The sequence below is a fragment of the Xyrauchen texanus genome, chromosome 4, assembly GCF_025860055.1.
Source record: "Xyrauchen texanus isolate HMW12.3.18 chromosome 4, RBS_HiC_50CHRs, whole genome shotgun sequence".
NCBI lineage: Eukaryota > Metazoa > Chordata > Actinopteri > Cypriniformes > Catostomidae > Xyrauchen > Xyrauchen texanus.
In genome coordinates this window covers 31,017,368-31,035,815 of record NC_068279.1, presented here as the reverse complement: position 1 = coordinate 31,035,815, position 18,448 = coordinate 31,017,368, and the positions used below count along the sequence as shown (strand labels likewise).

At 39.5% G+C, this 18,448-nt stretch overlaps 2 protein-coding genes across 3 annotated transcripts in view; one reads left to right on the top strand and one right to left on the bottom strand.

Annotated features, from left to right (window-relative positions):
• LOC127635247 (protein FAM222B-like) overlaps positions 1 to 18,448 on the top strand; it is an 84,555-nt gene that overhangs the window by 19,334 nt on the left and 46,773 nt on the right. The window lies entirely within an intron of this gene.
• Positions 10,936 to 12,913, bottom strand: LOC127641222 (E3 SUMO-protein ligase ZBED1-like). The gene is made up of 2 exons (XM_052124050.1): positions 11,630 to 12,913; positions 10,936 to 11,295 (listed from the first exon to the last, which is right to left on the bottom strand). The coding sequence occupies exons 1-2, from the start codon at positions 12,911 to 12,913 to the stop codon at positions 10,936 to 10,938; spliced, it is 1,644 nt and encodes a 547-aa protein (XP_051980010.1).

Below are 18,448 nucleotides of genomic sequence, written 5' to 3'. Positions count from 1 at the left end.
GTGTTTTAAAATATATATGAGAAGTAAAAAAGACATCTTTACCTTATTAAAGCCTAAATCTAACCATTAGTTTTTAAAATACAGAAGCAAATTGAAAAAGCACATTTCGTGCTGCTTCCATGACTCTGTCATATCACATGTCAGTTTCTTGGCTGGACTTGAACCACAGTTCTATTAGGTGAGTTTATGCACATGTTATCCATGTTAGAATAAGTGTGTATACTGTATATAGGTGAGTCTGTAATAAAAGCATTAAAATGTATAATTTTTCAAAAGATGTGTTTGATTAAATGTGTGTGGATATCATAAAATAGCAGTGTCTGAGTAATATAGAGAAAAATTTATATTTATAAAGTCACAATCAGCCATAAAAGTCTGATGATTTGAGTGAAAGTAAATAAAACCCATGGTTGGTGTAGTACCTCTAGTGTTCATTTCTCCTGGAAACTGCAGGGAATTGTATCTGGATCACGTTTAACAAGTTTTGCAAAACTGTATATAGAGTCACATTTTCACTATTAGACCAGGTTGCCCAGATCGGTTGATCACTAGTCTCCACGGGTTTCACTGAACCATCTCTCTGTGAGGTTGTCATGCCATGCGAGAGCCGCTTAGTTTAGCTTTGCCCTCAGCCGCTCCTGCCAGCACTAATCAGCCGTGGCCTGCCTGAGCCAGCCACTGTAATATTCATGATCTAATTATTCAGGGAGCGGTTACTGTGCGAAACCGTAACGTGTGATTTAACCTCTTGTCAGGGGCTATAAAAGGAAGCTGGGTTAATGTTTCTGGCAACCGTCTCTCAACCCTCGAGAGCATGCATCATTTTCCCTCTTTGTGCACTGGAGGCTGTGCAGAGAGAGACGGCATAGCAACGTCTCACACACACACACACACACACACACACACACACACACACACACACACACACACACACACACACAAATGTACTGGGGCACATACATGCACTTTAGGGTGTTGCTGACACCACATGTCTTTTGCTTTTCTTTGTAGAAATAAAAATTAAGTGACCTTTCATTATTGGTGGCAGCTGTCAATCTTTCAGATACCGTCAAAGACTCTCAAAATTTGTCTGACCCTTTACAGATCATACATTGAAATTGAGTTCTCGGTCTTCTTTTTAGTTCTGAGCACTGCAACCTAAATGCAGTTATTTCAATGCAATGTTGCATTATGTTTGGAAATATTCTCATACAAACAGCAAGTGTTCATTCTCTGTGTTCCAGAAAATATGAGTTCAGATAAAAAAAAAACGCCCTGTTAAAGACTTAGTGTGCATTAATTGCTTAGTTTGTCTTAATTGGCCTGTGCATGTGAATCATTACTTAAACCACATTTTCTGTGTAATAAACACATTTAAATGATCAGTATTTTGAATCTGAAGGAAAGCTGTAAAATCAAAGACTAAATTATTTCAGAGAAGGATTAAATGTTAATTAAATGGATAAATTAGTGCAAAACAATATCAGAATAGACACAGAAACTTTTCAAAGCGATATACTGTATGTGTAGGGCAAATCTAACACTGCTGGTGGTAGAGGAGAACCCCCTTTTCACTATGTAAAGTGCTTTGAGTATAGTGTCAGAAAAGAACTATAAATGTTACATTAATTCATTCATTCAGTGTACCATAGGGGTTGTAGCATTATGTTATTTATCAACTGATACAATAAACTAGGGCTCTATATATCGATGTCAGGATACACTCTTCTACATTGTTTTGATACTTTAGATCCCTGTATTGATCTTTTTGTGTATTGTATATTTGTGTATTCATATCATGTCCAACAGTTCAATAATGAAGAAACAAGTCAATATATGTAAATGAGCTTAGGATGTGGTGCAGACCCGGCGCCAGACACAAATTCACGGACGGGCATTACATTTTTTTCAGGGGGCACAACTGAGATAAACCTAATTCCCTAATTGCATAATAACATTAAATGATATGACCGATTATGAATTGAATATGTATGATACAACGACAATGATCGATAGTAGCCTGTTACATAATGTACTGACGCTATTCAAATTCATAACTGACGCTAAAGATTTGTGCTGTTTAGGCTCGCGCAGCCTCTCGATGAAACAAATAGGCCTAACTGCAGCTCACACAAAGAAACTCAGTTAGCATACTGCGGTAAAAAATTCAAAATGTGTATGTTAGTTTTTATATTTATAACATGAAGCAACACCATACAACCAAGTGCTGAATACCATCACGATTGAAAATGTAACACTGATTTCGACAGTTCAATAAACAAGTAATTCATATTAAGTCACTTACATTTTAGATGCAATATTGACTTTTTGTTCTATTTTAAAACAAAGATCCCAGCAGAAACAGAACGCATCTCACAGTCAACCGTGTAATCATTACTAAATGATTCAGTGTTTTAAACGAATCGGTTGAGTCAAAGATTCAGTGACCCATTCATGAACGACTACTTTATTCTTGATGAATCAGCTGTTTGAACGAATCGTTTGAACAAATGACTCAACGACTCGCTTAACACCGCAGCTGAGGCTATGGCTTTGGCAAGTAACGTTAGATCAACTAGTATCGCTGGAATGGCTAGCCTCTGCAGTGTTGGGAGTTGGATCGACCTCTTGTGAACTGCTACACCCTGGGTCTTCTCCCCTTACCTCGCTGCTCTCTTCTGCCAACTTTGGTGGTCTTTGATTAAAGAAACGCCTTATATCCATGGTAACTGTCACGAAATATCTCAGCATAGTTGTTTAAAAAAAAATAACAGCTATCGTTATTAAGCGCTACTATGCTTAGGACACAAACAAACATTCCCGCGCTCACTATCGACAAACCAATCAAATCCATTTAAAAATATTATTTTTTAAATCAGACCAAACACATTTTAATTTTTATTCAGGAGTTTTTTCATCATCTATATACAAAACGACAACTTACCAACTTGTAACGAAAGTTACAGTAGCCTATTGATAGTGCAAACAAGCAAGGACTGGTGGTTGGTCGACTCCCGCGGGACTACTAACATTCACAACTAGATTTGATGGTCGAGTGCGGGCGGTAATGGGTTGCGGGAGACAGGATCATCCAGGGCGGGCCAGGCCCCCCAATGCCCGCCCATGGCGCCGGGACTGTTGTGGTGTAAGCAAAATACAACCTGGAGAAATCCCTCCTGATAGAATGGGCCAAAATTATACATTCACAGAATACAAAGCTGGGATACATATTAATCACTGAAATAGGTGTCCTGACAAAATCACACTTGACCTAGGTTCTGTAAATGGCATACAACAAATTAGCCACTTTGAAATGCTCTTGGCCCATGAGTCATTTTGCGCATTAGGGTTTGCTGACATGGATTTGTAGTTTGTAGCTGGTTTGAATACTTTTGCAAAGCCTCTATATTGTTTACTTTGCAGCCAAAACTACAATTCTTCTTTATATAGGCAAGTGGTTCCCAATTTCCTAAGGATTCTGAATTTCTCTGGGTTCTATAAAAGTCTGCAAGCACATATTCATCCACTTTTGTGATCAGATAAAGAGTTTAGTGGATCCATTTGCTTTTTAATGTTGGGGTTAATCAGGCAAGAGACCTCACTTAAAACATGGTGGATTTTTAGAGATTATGTTTGGATGTAAGAACCAGGGGATTGAACCTAGCAAACGGCAATAACCACCCAGAATCTAATCCACAATAAATCCCAGGCTGCTGTGTCCTGTTGTGTCCTCTAGAGTGATGCTCCACACAGCTAATTTCATAAAGTCCGAGAAACTATTCACAGTCCAAGTACCATTTTTTTATTCTGTTTGCTACCTGGTCTTTGTTCATAGGTTTTTTTCTTTTAGGCAAACAAAAGTAATCTCTAGAATCCAGACTATTTAATTATATCTAGCTTTCACAGAAAATTATGCAGTCACATTTTCTCTGAACAAGTGTGCTCACACATGCAAAGTATCTCTAAATCACTTCTTTTGATGGATGATTCACCAACCCACATGCCTCTGTAACCAGCAATCTCCACAATATCATACCCACACAAGCCAGTGGCCTCTGCCTTTGCATAAAATCCCTCTTGATCTGATTTTTGACCTGTTTTGACTGTTTCTTCCAGAGAATGATAATCATCTAGTACGCTCAACTCAGTTACTGTGTGATCACAGCAAAAACTGACCCCAGATCTGTTTGTGTCTTATGAAATGCAATCTGACTGGGGGAGGAACCTGTCCACCGCTGGAGGTGCTCCTAAATCAGATATGCTGCTGTTTTTTGCATTCCTGGCTCATCAGTGTATCGCATAACATTCCAAAATTATGGTTTACTGCTGGGTGGGTGGGCTTATGGTATAAGAGCATCAGGAATGTTACACTTCCAGCTCAGAGTATCCCGATGATAGGGGTCATAACCCTCAGAGAAGGGAGAACTCATGAGATGTTTGATAAATTGTGAGCTAAAGGAAGGACTTGGATCTGTTTCTCACCCACAGCTATCATATCGCTTCTGAAGATATGGATTTAACCACTGGAGTCATGTGGATTACTTTTATGCTGCCTGCGAGCTTTAAAATTTGCTTGCATTGTGAGGACCAACAAAGCTGAAATATTCTTCTAAAAATCTTTTATTTACATAAACTTGAGTAAATGATGAAAGATTTAGCATTTTTGGGTAAACTATTCCTTTAAAATTCTTGGTTCTGGCTAATGGGTCTCAAGGTGGGTGCCAAGCTCTGTTTATGTTTAGTTGATCAAATTAACATCTGTATTATTCATGTTGCATCATGGTTTCTTATTAACAAATGGCTGTGCTTTTATCGGTGTTCACTGAGCCATCGAAGAATCATATCATAGAGTTATACAATATTTAATATATCACAAAAAGGTTTACAAAACATTTTCGTAATTTAGCAAATGGAAAGTAACAAATACACAAAGGGAAGATGAGTGCATTTGAGGAAAGAAAGCAGTTATGATGTTGAGTGGAGATGATGATGAATTACAATCTCTCTCTGTCAAATTACTGAGAACCACTATAGAGCAGAACACTTCACAATCATGAAGAGGCCATATTTATCAAAGAGTTCCCGATATGAGCATGAGATTCACAGACCATATGATTGAGCCCTTAGTACAGAATAATTAGAATCCCTGAAAGGCTGAAAAATGTTTCCAGCAGAGTCGATTCTAGAGCCCTTCTGCAACAACCGCAAGACCAGAATTGTGCATGCAAATTGCATTCAACAGCGAGTTTGTGAGTTTGTTTGCTCTGTTTCCTGATCTGCATAATTTATTTTGTAAATCAGGTGCTAAACAAGAGCAGTGAGCATGTGGGGAAAAAAACTGTGCTTTTACCATGTGCAATTCATTCTTAGTGAATCTGCCTCTGAATGACAATCTTAATCTTTTCTAAAGAAATTTGAAGTAAACATTAGAATCCATTGAACTGTCTCTAAATGCACAAGTATTTGGACTACAAATTCTAATGGACATAGTTTGCTAAAGCCTCACAATGACAAAAAGATGAGAGCTCACTTTACTGGGTATGTGTGTCTTTTATTACATGTTTGTGTCTGTAACTCTCGTTTTGATTTTGCATGTCAGATATGTACTCCTGATGTTTCCCAGCTTGGGGCCCCAGGCAATTGTAGTAGTTCCATTGTAGCAGAAACAGTAGTTCCACTAATATCATGATTAAGTCAAATATCTCTCCAATATAAAAAAGTAAGATGCTGATTTTGAGCTACGTAGTGAGCTTCCATTGAGCACCAGTGTGCTGATAAAGTTGATTGGGGCAGCCAGTTGTCCCGCTCGCACATTGTTAGCAACATTACTGCTTATGCATCAGTGCCCAGTTCCATGTGAGTCAGCGTTAAAGTTCGCACAAGCTGTTCTCTCGTAAAGATTAGATAACGCTCACCTCCCTGACACCTCGAAAGCCTGGGACTTGGTCACTTTTGGAGTTTAACAGCAACTTACCAGCCTGTAAAAAGCTTATTGACCCTGTCGGACCGACGTGCTTCATACGCTTTGTTACTTCAGGAATTTGCAGTGCCCTGAATCTTTCCAAGGCGTTTGTGTCAACAGAACTGTATCTGCTGTGATTGAATTTAGAGGGCTTTCTGAGAGAGAGGGTGAGAAAGGGATTGGGCAGAACTCTCTGCTCACAGAATTTTAAACACACACTTGCTGTGTAGGACGCAGAGACAGGAGAAAAAATACATGTTTGTTTGTGGTGAGGAAGTGTACTGATGAAGGCTGTTTCTGAGCATGTCTCAGATAAATGTCAAGCACAAAGCCTACATGCTGGAGGAGATTATATTATTATGTAGAAAGACCATCAAATCAACTGGTTTCTTGTTTTGATTGGTTCTGCATGCTATAGAGGTCTTCACGGTTCCAAAAATTTGTACCCGAACTGAACCAGTCAATTATTTGAAAGATGGGACCCGGACGGGGAATACAGACCCGATCTACACAGATTTCACAGATGATTGAAGTTAATTTACAAGTTCTCAAAGTTACTTAACAAAGCAAAGCTTTGTGTCTTACCTAATGTAACGTTAGTAGCCTTCACATTTAATCCATCCTCCTTGCCAAGAAAGTATTCAAAATATATCCAGCTTTTCTGTGATTCCTCTCTTGCTGATTGAATCGGCATAGCTAATCCACTCATTATTTCAGCTTCAAAAGTCCACTTGTTTTCACGAAACGTAACTTGTTTAGCATCAGCTCTGCAGTTTTTTGTATCTAACATAAGATAACTTTGACTGTTTGCCCTTTTGAACTATAATAACTATTGCGCATTCATTGCTACGGCTACTAACGGTAGCATTGCTAATTTGCTATCATGTGCCTTAACTCTCCGCTCTGCCTCTGAAGCCACTCAGCTCATTGTCCTCCATTGTCATCCTTCCCAACTCCATCCGTGAAGCTGACTCGCTCTCTGTCTTCAAAAAACGATTTAAAACACATCTTTTCCATGAGCTCTTAACCAGTCACTAAAAAAAAAAAGTTGCATTTTGTTGCACTTTATTCTGTTTTGGATACTAATCTGATGCTAGTGAAACTTTGTAGTATGGCACTTTTTGTACCACAACATGATTCGCTTATGTTTTCCTCTTTTGTAAGTTGCTTTGGATAAAAGTGTCTGCAAAATGAATAAATGAATAAATGTCAGTTGTGGCCCCACTCCGTTTTTCACCTTATTTCCTGGCCTGCATCCTTTATCATCCTAAATTACAATGTTGCAAGTTACAACACACACACACACACACACACACACACACACGGCACCATCATCATCAGCTTAACACACACACACACAGCACCAGAGGACCTGCAGCAATAGAATGGGACCCGACCCGGCTGACTGGTTAAAACGTGGATCCGAACCTGTACATGTTGTGTCACGGGTGCTCGGGTCCTCTGGTTAGGGTGGACCCGTGAAGACCTCTACTGCATGCTGTTCACCCCAATCGTGTGACAGGGTTTCCACAGTCGTGGAAAACCTAGAAATATCAAAGAACTATAAAACTGAGATATCCAAGCCTGGAAAATGTATGGTAGGTAAGAAAATCTTAAAAAGTGATGGAAATATAAATAATAGGCACTTTCCTCATGTAGGTCACAAATTAATGTTCTATAACTTTTTTTTTTAAAGCAGTAGAGGCACAAATTCAATAGTTTTTGTTATTAGAATATCAGATATGCTGAGTCATCTCACAGAATGAATGTAACTATTACTACCTTTTTGTAAACTTCTGTTGTTGTTTTTATTCACGCAAATTATGTCTACCCTATTACGGACTCGCTTTTTGCCACAGGGTTGCAAAAATCATTTGAATATTTGAAATCAAAATGTCAAATATAAATATATTAGCTAAATATATATAATAATTAGTTTGACCTCCTGAGGCTGGCAATTAACTTTTAATCATGAGTTTCAGGCTCTATGTTAAACTCTATGGGCCTTATTCATGAACCATGAGCAGAACAAATTTGTGTATTCTTACGTAATTTGTCCCATTGAATCGAATGGTACAATTAACAAATAGTTTGTTTTATGAATAAGGCTCTATTTATAAAATGCCAGTGAATGTCATGTTTTGTTGTTATGTTCAGCTCAACAATATTTTACTGGCTTGAAATAGCTTTTGATGAGTACAATCTCAATAGAATGATTTTTACAAAATTGTATCTAGATTTATCCATGTCTGGAAAAGTCATGGAAATATGTGGTCATAATTTATGAAAACATATTGGTTAAAAGATGTGGGAACCCTGAACTGTAACATCCAAAATGTCTACATCTGGCTGTGCATGCGTGTGTGTGTGTGTGTGTGTGTGTGTGTACACATGTGTGTTGTAAGACTACATTTGACAGTTTAATCATAATCCAGAGCTAAAGTAGATTGTCTATGAACTCTTCCAAGACAAGACTTAATCTATTTCCAGGAATCTGGAAAGTTAAGCTCAATTGTGCCTATTCGCTTGTATTTGATGTGTCTGTTCCCATGGCCACATGTTGATGTGAAATGATTGCGGTTAGAAAGTCCAGCGCTCTGTCTGTTTGGCCATCTCCCCTTTACAGCATGGCCCATGGGACAACGGCAGATAATTGTGGACATTGGCGCCTGTCAGGTGAGTGTGTATTGTTAAAGTTATGAGAAAAGCAGCAGAAGACTACAGAGAGTTGGCTTTAATTTTTTCTTTGTGTAAATGTTCTCAGTGGAAGCTATCTCTCTCTCTCTCTCTCTCTCTCTCTCTCTCTCTCTCTCTCTCTCTCTCCCCCCATGCTTGTGTTTGATGGTATATAAATGTGTTGCTTGCTGTTTAATGTCACTGATAGGGAGCTGACCTTGTCTGACACACACACACACACACACACACACACACACACACACACACACACTTTTGATGGAAAACCAAATAGAAATCTGCAACTCCAACAAAGACATTTAGCACTAACGTGTGTGTGAGACAAAATGAAAACAAACACCAAATACCTTAAAGGGTTAGTTCACCCAAAAATAAAAATCCTCTTATTTTCTCACCCTCATCATTTTGTCCCAAACCCGTAGGATTTTAAATTTCTTCCATGGAACACAAAAGTAGATGGAAGGCACTTTCATTGTATTAAAAAAAAAAGCAATGAAAGTGAATGGTAACTGATGCCTTCCATCGCCTTTTGTGTTCCATGGAGGACAGAAAGTCTTGCTAGGTTGAAACAACACCAGGGTGAGTAAATGATGACGGAATTTTAATTTTTAAAGATCCAAATCCTTGAGAGAGAGAGTGTGTGTGTGTGTGAGAGAGAGAGAGAGAGAGAGAGAGAGAGAGAGAGAGAGAGAGAATGGAAGATAAACAGGAGGAAATGGATCTTAATTGCAGTTAACTTCAGGATCAAACACCTCCTGCTCTGGGGCTTTTTGTTCTTGTGTCCCTGAATGGTGTTGTGTGTTAAATATCTTCAGTCGGTTCATGAACCTTTGCTTTGAGATGTTTCCACATCGATCAACCTGCTCTTAGAATCAGATGGCTTTTAGGCCCGGAGTATCAGGTTTCAACTAGTGAGCTGAAGAGATACCGTGTATGTGGATGTTGCAGTTTAGAGGTTCTAGAGGAATTAGGCCTGAGATCAGCTTTCTGGTGTTTCTTATGGTGGATGAGGAAAAGATCTGGGTGGATGATGCTCTCTGTAGATCAATGTAAGGTGGGATAAATGTGACAACGCGTGATGAAGAGTCAAGCTACTACCTTAGCCACTGGTTCTGCTTTAGGACCCAGATTTTATATCACAGTCAGCTCAACCTCTATTTGTCCTCATTGCAAATGAACCTGGATTTGATGTAGCCTAGTCTGGGTTGTATTTTCTATTCCCATGCATGGTTTTAGTCACGATTTTTGAAGATGAAGACACGTAATCTTTCATTTGTCACTTGGTGGAAGCTAGTCAAATTTTCTACCAAGTGACATAAATTAGTGCCCAAAAATCTAAAAGTTTGATTGGATATCTCTTTTAAATCCCTTTCTGTTCTCTACTGTCAATTATTGATCATAAACATAAAAAATAAACATTTAATTCTAATCATGCATAGCACAGATGAGATAAAGCCGTTCTGTCTCATTAACATGTGCTCATTTACAGATGCTCTTTACAGAAATTACAGTTTTGTTAAGGAGCATGTGTTCAACAGATCAATGTAAATACTTGTAAATAGTACATGATGAAATTATACAATAAACATGTAACAAATGTAACATGTATTTGAATGTGAAATGTAATTGTGACTAAAATGATTAAAAAGTAATAAAGTAAAATGACTTATTTCCTGGCATGAAAACTCCTCAACTTTCGCTGAAATTCACCGTTTTGAAACCAAAATGGTTCACCGACGTGATTTGTGCCGATCCGATGAGAAAATATTCGGGGGGGGGTCGTGGCCAGCATTTACCTGCTATATCTGCATAGTTTCCATAAACTTTGCAACTTTAGGCTCTGCCTAACCAATAGGGGTGTAACGATTCACCAATGCCACGGTTCGGTTCATATCACGGTTTTGGAGCCACGGTTCGGTTCGGTTCGGTTCTGTTTGCTGTGGGGGCAGGGTTCATGGCAGGGCACCAGCAATAATAATAACACTAGATTCACTTATAACTTAATAAAAACAACAACAATAATTTAACTTATTAACTTTATCTTTATTAACTTAACTTTATACATTGGCTTCACATTTTCTTTAGAGCAGTTAACACACCTGAGTTAACTAAAATGAAATAAATGCCTCCACTGACTAGTCAAAAATAAACTGCACACCTGAGTCAACTAAAATTAAATAAATGCCTCCACTGACTAATAAAATAAAATTTATAATACATCTAAAATGTTAAATTAAAATTTTAAATTCTTCTTCAAAAATACCATCATGTCCACATTCTCAGGTGAGAGGCTTGCTCTCTGTGCTGTAACAATGTCCCCTGCTGTAGAGAACACTCAGCTCACTGGGGACTGATGTTGCAGGGACTCCAAGGAAGGATTTAGCCAACCTGGCTAAATGGGGAAACTGGCTCTCTTTGTCCTTCCACCATGCAAGTGGATTTGACTCCACTTGAAGAGTCGGCACTTCCTTGTAACGCTGGACCTCCTCTTTCACCATTTGAGACAGAGACTTGGATGCAGGTGTGCTCGTCTCCACTGGAAATAACTTTCCAAACAGTTCCGTGATTGGTGCTCTTTTGGCTGGAGGATCACATTCACTGCTGGATGCCACTTCTGACTGCTCCTTTGAGGCTTGGGCCTAACATTAAGGAAGGACAAAGCCACAAAATATTTTAAGCTACTATTGCTAATTGCAATTCATATCTGACAAATAAAACTACCAAAAACATAGTGATGCTCGTCATTTCTGATGATCTAAGTTTCTGTTTAGATTTTAGAGTTTAAAAAATTATATATGTAAAGTGCTTTTCAAAGGACATATTCACTACTAGTAAGATATGTTGCAGGTCTGTGGTATTTATAAACAATGAATTTGAATAAAATGTATTTTTTTAAAACGTATTAATTTAAATTAATTAATCAAATGTATTAAATTAACTCATTTTGGAATTAAAACAATTAAACAAAAATACCTGTGAGGGATGGTATTCCAGAATCTTCTCTATCAGGCTGTTGAAGACGATTCTGCGCGTGGTCTCATCCAGAAACGGCAGAGATTTAAAACGTGGGTCAAGTGCAGTACTCATATGAAGAAACTGCACAAGTGTTGAGTCAGAGTCTGGGTATCTGTTGGTGAAGTCGGACACAATGGCAGATTTGACATCTTTCACAACTGCTGTATCTGTGCAACTCACGTTCATAGATTCCAGGATGGTGTGTTTCAGTGGCATTATCATTGAAACGGTTGGCAGCTGTTCAGTGCTCAACAGAGCGGTTACCGTTTTCAGTGGTTTGAGAACCTGAACAATGTCCTCAGCTACTTTTACATCTTCATCAGATAGAGTAAGTATGTCCTTAATGTTCCTCTTAACATTCTTGTCTGTAAGTGCTGAGAAAACAGCAGCCTGCTGTTCAAGGTAGCGCTCAAGCATGTCATAGCTTGAGTTCCACCTGGTGGGGACATCCTGGATCAGCTTGTGTGTAGGCAGTTGGAGCATCTCTTGTTTGTCCTTGAGCACTGCTGCAGCAGTAGTGCTTCGATGGAAAAAAGTGACAACTTTTCTCACTCTGCCTAAAAGCCGTGACATCTGGTTAACGCTCATCCCCCGTTGTGAAGCCAGGTTAACAGTGTGTGCAAAACAGCGAATGTTTGGTGAAAATCCGGCTGCTTTAACTGCATTCACTATGTTTTTGGCGTTGTCTGTTGTGACGGGAACAGTCGCATTTTCTCTGTCAATTTTCCACTCAGCTACAGCTCCCTGTAATATTTCCGACAGATGATCACTTGTATGGCTTTCATAGACAGCGCGTGTCTGGAGAACGGGATTTGCAATTACCCAGTTGTCGGTAATATAGTGCGCCGTGATCGTGATGAAGGACTGAGTTGCACGGGAAGTCCACCCGTCTGTAGTTAAAGCAATGAATTTTGCATTGCTCAGGTCCTCCACCAATTTGGCTTTCACTTTGTTGTAAAGTTGAGGCAAAACATTCTGACTAAAATGCGGTCGGCTCGGTAGTTGATATCTGGGCTCTAACACACGTAGCAAATGCGTGAATCCGTCGTTCTCAACAACTGAAAATGGGCGCATATCCAGCGCCATGAAAACACCAATTGCCTTGGTAATTGCTTGAGCACGGTCTGAGTCGGCCTGTAGCTTAATTTTAAAAGCAGTAGAAAGAGTTTCCTGTTTTTGAGGTCTCTTACGTGTGCTGCTGATGTCAATGTCGGGATGATGTCTCCGGAGATGCGCTTGCATGTTAGAAGTGTTTCCGTCGTATGAGCAACTTTTGTGAAACACTTACGACAGACGACGCGCGTTTTGTCTATGACACGATTTCCATTATTGTAGTCCACTGGAAAACCAAAATTTGCCCACACAGGAGACATAAATGTGACCGGAGGGTCTTCAATCTCAATTTGCCGCGGAGTTGCCATTCTGAAGTGCGTATGTAAATGTAAACTCCCGAGAGTGATCGATCACACAAATCACGTGACATGCACTTTATTTAGTAAATAATATTATAATAATATTTAGTAAAACTATAGCTCTTATTAGTTGTTAAAAGTGTACTCATTAATTACTATTTAATCAAATGTCAAGGAAGAAAAAAATAGTTTTGTGACAAAGTGAAGTGAGAGTTGGGCCGGAGGGGGCGGGGCGCGTTCGGTTCGACATGAGAGTATCGCGGTTTTTCGGTTCGGTTTGAATATCGTTACACCCCTACTAACCAATCATCACTCCTAATGTAGAAACCTGACAGCCAATCCCAGTCAGAGTAGGGTGGGTTTTTTTTCAAAGTCTGCTACACCGCGAGTCTGACAACTGGACACACTGCCGAACGAACTGCACGTCGGAAAGCAAGCCTGAGGTAAATAAGTAACATCCATTCAGCAGGCCAGAAATATTTTTTTTCATATGTAAGCAAAAGAGACATTCAAATTGATATATACCCATATGAGTCGATATCGAATCAAAATCTGAATTGAATGGAGAGCTTGTGAATCTGAATCAAATCGGAAAGTCTGTGTCAACACTCATCACTAGAAAATAGGATGGCTGATGCCACGAATGGTGCATCCCTGCAAGTGGTGGTTCCCTGTGCTACAGCCCCTGTAAGTCTGTGTATTAATGCGCCCCTGCTTACAGTCATGATGTAAACACGCCTGGTTTAATGACATAAAAACTTGCAACTTTATGCCAAATTTGACCCAACAACTCAAAATAAAAAAAGATTTGGATTCGGGGTAAGGCAAGGACAAGGCTTTGAACATTTACATTATAAATAATGGACTTTTGTTAAGAATCACCTGTAGTGCAGCTTTAAACATTTTCATTTGCTCCCTTCCGAACTTGAACATTTTGTTATATCCTTAGTAGCAAACATCATTGGAAGCACATTTTGCGACTGGTGTTTTTGTGTGTATATGTGCCCTTCTACATTAGGACAGCTGTTTTTATTGGCTGTGTTCTTCTAATGCTCTGTGAGATGAGACAGCAGCTTTATGAATCCCACAGAGAGACAGGTTTTACATGAAATATAACCAAACAAACAAACAATTAAAAGCAAGGCATGTGTGTCAATTAAAAACTTCTATTTTCTATTTAATTAAAAACATTTCAGAAAAATAACAATGGTTTTACAGCAATCATTAGTTGAATACATTAATAAATTATTGTGATTAATTCAAAATGCATAAATCACTCACATTAATAAATACATCAACAAATGCATAATGGGAAAGAGTCAATTAAAGCATATGCAAATGAAATAGCAGACCCCTACATTGCTCCACACATTAAGGCTGGGATAGTAACTTATCTTTTATATAGAGAGTATTTTTCTTTCATAATGACAACCAGTCCTTCAAGGAAGAACAACGTAAGCACAAAATAGATGTAATGAAGTCTAAACTAAACTGAAGACTTCACTAAAACATCTGCACAATCCTTTATGATGTCTTCACCATCCATCATTGTATATTTTGGTGTATTTGAGTTGCAGCCCCTCTCTGCAGGTAATAATGTTGTGGGGTCCAACAGCGTCTGTCTGAATGGGTAGGGCCAGGCCATGAGTACACGCGCCCGGCACCCAATTGGGCTAATCAGCCAAGGAAAGGGATAAGGACAGCCGGATGCGGCAGTTCGAGAGAGAGAGAGAGAGAGAGAGCATGAACTCAACGTTTACTGAGCGTTTCTATGAACTGACTGAGTGTTTAAAGTCTTGTGTTATCTGATTGATTGTTGAATATACATGAACAGACTGTGTACAGAACCTGAGGCAGGAAAATAAAAAGTCTTGTCTGCACTGCTTTGTTGCCTCTTGACTCTTCCATTCCCCAAGAGAACAGAACTTGTTACATTTGGTGCCGAAAACCGGGAAGGAAGAGGGATGCGCTGTCGTGGGATACTCACCACTGCCGTTCACCCAAAGGAGCAGCCGCGGCTGTCCACTGGTGGACGGAGAAGTCTTTGCCAGCCACCTGGAAGCTGAGGAATGTCTGCCAGGGGCAGAGGGGCTCACTAGCGGCCGCCAGAATGCGGAGGTTTTGGAGGAATGTCCGCGAGGGGAGGAGGGGCTCGCTGCTGGTCACCTGGAGCAGTGGAGCCGCTGCCAGTGGCTCGCTACCGTCTGCTAGAATGCAGAGGTGTGTTTCATCCGCCAGGGGTCAGAGGACTCGCTGCTGTCTTCCTGTGGAGGAGTTGCTGTTGTCCGCCAGAAGGTGGAGGAGTGGTCAAGGACCAGGCGATGGTTTGTCTGGGAACCAGCGAGCAATTTGACTCCCCAGCCTGAGGCAAAGGAGAAAGGAGTGTGACAATGCATGCCCAGCCCCCATTTGGGCTAATCAGCCAAGGAGCGGGATAAGGACAGCCGAATGCGGCAGTTCGAGAGAGGGAGAGAGAGACACACACACACGCAGCTGCATCATGGTTCCTTAATGATTACATCAATGAACATTTTTGTACTTTTTGAAGAGTATCAAAATGGTCCTATGGACAAGACTAGTGTCTTGCGTTTCAGTAAATCAAGAACCATTAAGACTGGTTCATATTCAACACAATAACATTAGTTTGAGAATTTTTGACCAATTCTTTCAAAATAACGGCTTCATAGGAGTCAATAGTTCACAATGGTGGTCGCGTTGTTCGTTGTTGTGTACAACCAGTGAAGACATTGGAATAGGAAGATGTGTTGTCTAATTATTGTCTTTGTATTTTATGGCAACCAGTATTTTATTTCTCATCTCATTTAGTTCATACTGTGAACTCGCACCTTAGCTAAAATGTTTGGCATGGCATGGCACTGTAGTTTCAGCTACCCCACTGCGAAAACACTGTCAAGAGTATTTTAATTAACAGAACCAAATGTCATGAAAATCAGTATTAAACTAAATGGATCCAGTTCTGGTTAATTTAAATCTGGTTAAGAGTTTGTACATATGATCATTTACACCTAAATTTAAAAGGAGTTCGTGGAATTGTTTGGTTGATGCAAGATGCTGTTTTGGGGCAGACACTTATGTCACATTTAAAGGGATAGTTCACCCAAAATGAAAATTCTCATTATTTACTCACTCTCATGATATCCCAGGTGTATATGACTTTCTTTCTTAACAAGAACACTTTTGAAGAAAAATGTCCCTAAAATGTGGCGATGGCGATTTCTCTTTTGAAGCTCCAAAAATCACAGACAGTCAGCATAAACTTCATACATATGACACCAGTTCTTAAATGAATCTCTTCTGTAGTGACACAATCACTTTTAGTGTGAAAAATATAAATTTTTAAGTACCTTTTTTAACTCTAAATCATGCGTCCGGTCGGCAGCTGTATGCTCATGTGATGTGATGTAATCGCATTAGAATTTGAAACACACGAGAACTGATGCATGTGCATCACAGCCGGAAGAGCAGCGCTGTTTACAAGTGTGGAGGAGGAATGTTGTACAGTAGCTTGGTCGTTTTTTATTTTGATCTGTTATTATCTGTTTCTTTTCTCACAATGGTGCGTTTGTGTGCTTATCCTGGATGTCTCAACTGAGAGGAGAATGTGAGATTACTTCTGCATCCATGGCAATGAGAATATGTCACATGTGAGACTGCTTGGACTTCACTCACTCCTGAAGTGTTGGATTATAGTTAAAAAGTAATATAAATATTTATATTTTTCACACAAAAAGTGATTATATTGCTTTAGAAGACAATCATTGTATCGATGACTTTTATGCTGACTGTCTGTTATTTCTGGACCTTCAAAAGAGAAATCGTTATTCACTTGCATTTTAAGGACTTCTAAGAAATGTTTCTATTTTTCTTCAAATGTGTTCTGGTGAAGAAAGAAAGTCAAACATCATATCATCAGGGTGTGCAAATATATGAGAGAATTTTCATTTTGGGTGAACTATACCTTTAATGGTGCATCTACTCAAGAGGAGAGATTAGGATTCACGAGTGGAATATTGAGAAAATTCTGCTGCTGTGGCTTTTGCCATTCATTATAGCTGCCAAGAGCCACCTACCTTTTTCAGATAGGACATAGTGGGTGACAGAAGAGAGTATTTAGAGTGTGTGTGTGTGTCTGTGACTCTGTCTGACTGTTCTGTCTCTGTTCTACTCTGCATTTTGTATAGACATTTGCACACTTCCAACGGAATCGTAGAACAAACAAGTGTGATGTCATTTAGAAAAAACTGTCCAAAAAAGGTGTTTTTAAGTTTGTTTCGGTGGTTCGTAACAACTCGCCAGGTGTGAACTAGCAGAAAAACTTTGTGCTGCATGGCTGCTAAATGCCTTACTGCCAGTGGTCCACTTCATCAGTAGGTGTGACCTGGAGCCCCACCTTCTTTGAAGCTGACAGCGAATTCCCGTTCAATCAGTTAAGATCTGTCAACATGACACACAGGAGTGCAGAGTTATTAGCCAACCGGTGCAAGCTTACCTACATATATACAGTTGAAGTCAGAAGTTTACATACACCTTAGCCAAATACATTTAAACTCAGTTATTCACATTTCTTGGCATTTAATCATAGAAAACATTCAGAAGTTTAAAAGAAAACAAGTCATAATGACCATCGTTATGTTTGGAGGGAAAAGGGTGAGTCAGAAGTTTACATACACCTTAGCAAAATACATTTAAACTTTTTTAAGCCAGGCTTGTAGGCCTACTTGCTCGCACACACTTTTTCAGTTCTGCCAACAAAATCAAAGTTGAGGTCAGGGCTTTGTGATGGCCACTGCAATACCTTAACTTTGTTGTCCTTAAGCCATTTTGCCACATTTTTGGATGTATGCATGGGGTCATTGTCCATTTGGAAGAACAAGCTTTAACTTCATGGCTGATGTCTTGAGATGTTGCTTCAATATATCCACATCATTTTCCTTCCTCATGATGCCATCTATTTTATGAATTGCTCCTGTCCCTCCTGCAGCAAAGCACCCCCACAACATGATGCTGCCACCCCCATGCTTCATGGTTGGGATGGGGTTCTTCATCTTGCTAGCCTCACTCCTTTTCCTCCAAATGTAACGATGGTCATGGCCAAAAAGTTGAATTTTTGTTTCATCAGACTAGGGCTGGGCGATAAATCGATTTTATCGATTAACTCGAATGTGTAGTTTACGCAGATTTTTTTTTTAATGAAAATCGGTTTTCTCTTTAACAACCGCCGACGCGCCCATCTGGGCTCCCGTAGTTCCGAACGGGCTCAGCGCTTGCAATGATAGAGATACACAAAATACATGTAAAATGAACAAGACCGCAGCAGAAGAAGCACACACGCCGAAAACATTTA

What these genes read in the sequence shown, in the direction of transcription:
- LOC127641222 (XM_052124050.1), bottom strand. Translation starts at nt 12,913, where the DNA reads ATGCAAGCGCATCTCCGGAGACATCATCCCGACATTGACATCAGCAGC. An exon ending in TGGAATACCATCCCTCACAG is followed by an intron (nt 11,296 to 11,629) that starts GTATTTTTGTTT and finishes CCTTAATGTTAG; the next exon opens with GCCCAAGCCTCAAAGGAGCA.